Source organism: Micropterus salmoides, unplaced genomic scaffold (assembly GCF_014851395.1).
Source record: "Micropterus salmoides isolate LMB-PRFRI ecotype aquatic unplaced genomic scaffold, ASM1485139v1 Ms_hic_scaffold_14, whole genome shotgun sequence".
Taxonomy (NCBI): Eukaryota; Metazoa; Chordata; class Actinopteri; order Centrarchiformes; family Centrarchidae; genus Micropterus; species Micropterus salmoides.
Window position 1 is genome coordinate 10,610,234 of NW_024040485.1, and position 1,165 is coordinate 10,611,398.

At 39.2% G+C, this 1,165-nt stretch overlaps 1 protein-coding gene across 1 annotated transcript in view; it reads left to right on the forward strand.

The window, feature by feature from the left end:
* Positions 1–277: 277 nt before the first annotated feature.
* The window catches only part of ap1m1 (adaptor related protein complex 1 subunit mu 1), a gene marked incomplete in the record, with an annotated part of 10,258 nt that continues 9,370 nt past the window's right edge, over positions 278–1,165 (forward strand). Inside the window, 1 exon segment of the mRNA XM_038717581.1 lies at positions 278–496. Within this exon segment, the coding sequence (XP_038573509.1) occupies positions 455–496 (42 nt within the window).

The following is a 1,165-nucleotide window of genomic DNA, read 5'->3' on the forward strand; positions in this document are numbered from 1 at the left end:
GTCTTCATAAATGGGATGAAACAAAAACAGGAATGACAGTAACAACAGGTGACATTTTGCATCCATCAATCACCATGTTGCACAGGTTTGCACTCAGCCGTAGCCTACAGCACTAGTGAAAGTACTGTAATGGAGTGAGCGAACAACTCAGTTAATATCTGATATTTCATACCACACCTATTATAATCCAGCAGTTGGCGGTAAAGCAACGTGTATGGATGCCAAACGCCATGACACTAAAAGAAAGCAGGATGAGTACTACATCCTCCCGGTTCATAGGGGGCGCTTGTTAGCTGCATGGATGGTGTAACAAAAAGGGAAGGGTGGCTTTCTTCTTTTCGGTATTATGAATGAAAGTCTTTTCTTTGATTTTACCCCTGAATTAGTTATTATCAAACGTTGTCAAGAAGGTGCTGATAAAGAGCTGAACTAAGCTCGTATTCATTAGTTCAAGATGTCTGCGAGTGCTGTGTACGTCTTGGATTTAAAAGGAAAGGTAAGATAACGGCACTGCTGCTGCATTGCTAAGCTAACGTTAGCCTAGCTAGCACATTCTTAATTGACAGATTATGAGGCTGAATGTGCAGCAGGGTTGCAAACGTATCGGAATAGTTTGATATGCTGTGTTAAGGTTTTGGCTTGTAGTTCAAGATTGTATGTTGCACCAAAACACTGCGGTCGGTTTTAATATGATAGGTAAAAATACAAAAAATACTAGGCCACGTAACGGAAAATAAACGACAGATACGCTGACTAACAAACAGGTGACCAGCTGTTAGCAGCAGGGAGCGAAACGAAACTGCCAAATCTCCTTTCAAGATTCGTTAGTTTCCACACCTCTTTGCTTCTATGCAAAGTATTAACATACATTGTATTATATACCTAAAAACAACTTTCTACCTTAAGCGTCTTCTGGTAAATTCGGCGTAAAAGTTATTCAGAATCAGCTTTATTGCCAGGTATGCGTACACAGAATTTGACTCTGGCTTGTATATTGCTCACGATGTGCTTACTCATACAAAAATACAAAATCGCAATAATAAAAATAACAGAAAATCAGACACAGACTTTAGTGTAGACAACACAAATATACACACTATGAACAAAAACAATCTATACATATTGACAAATAGTGCAGTGAGCAGAGTGCAGAGAATGCAGGAGT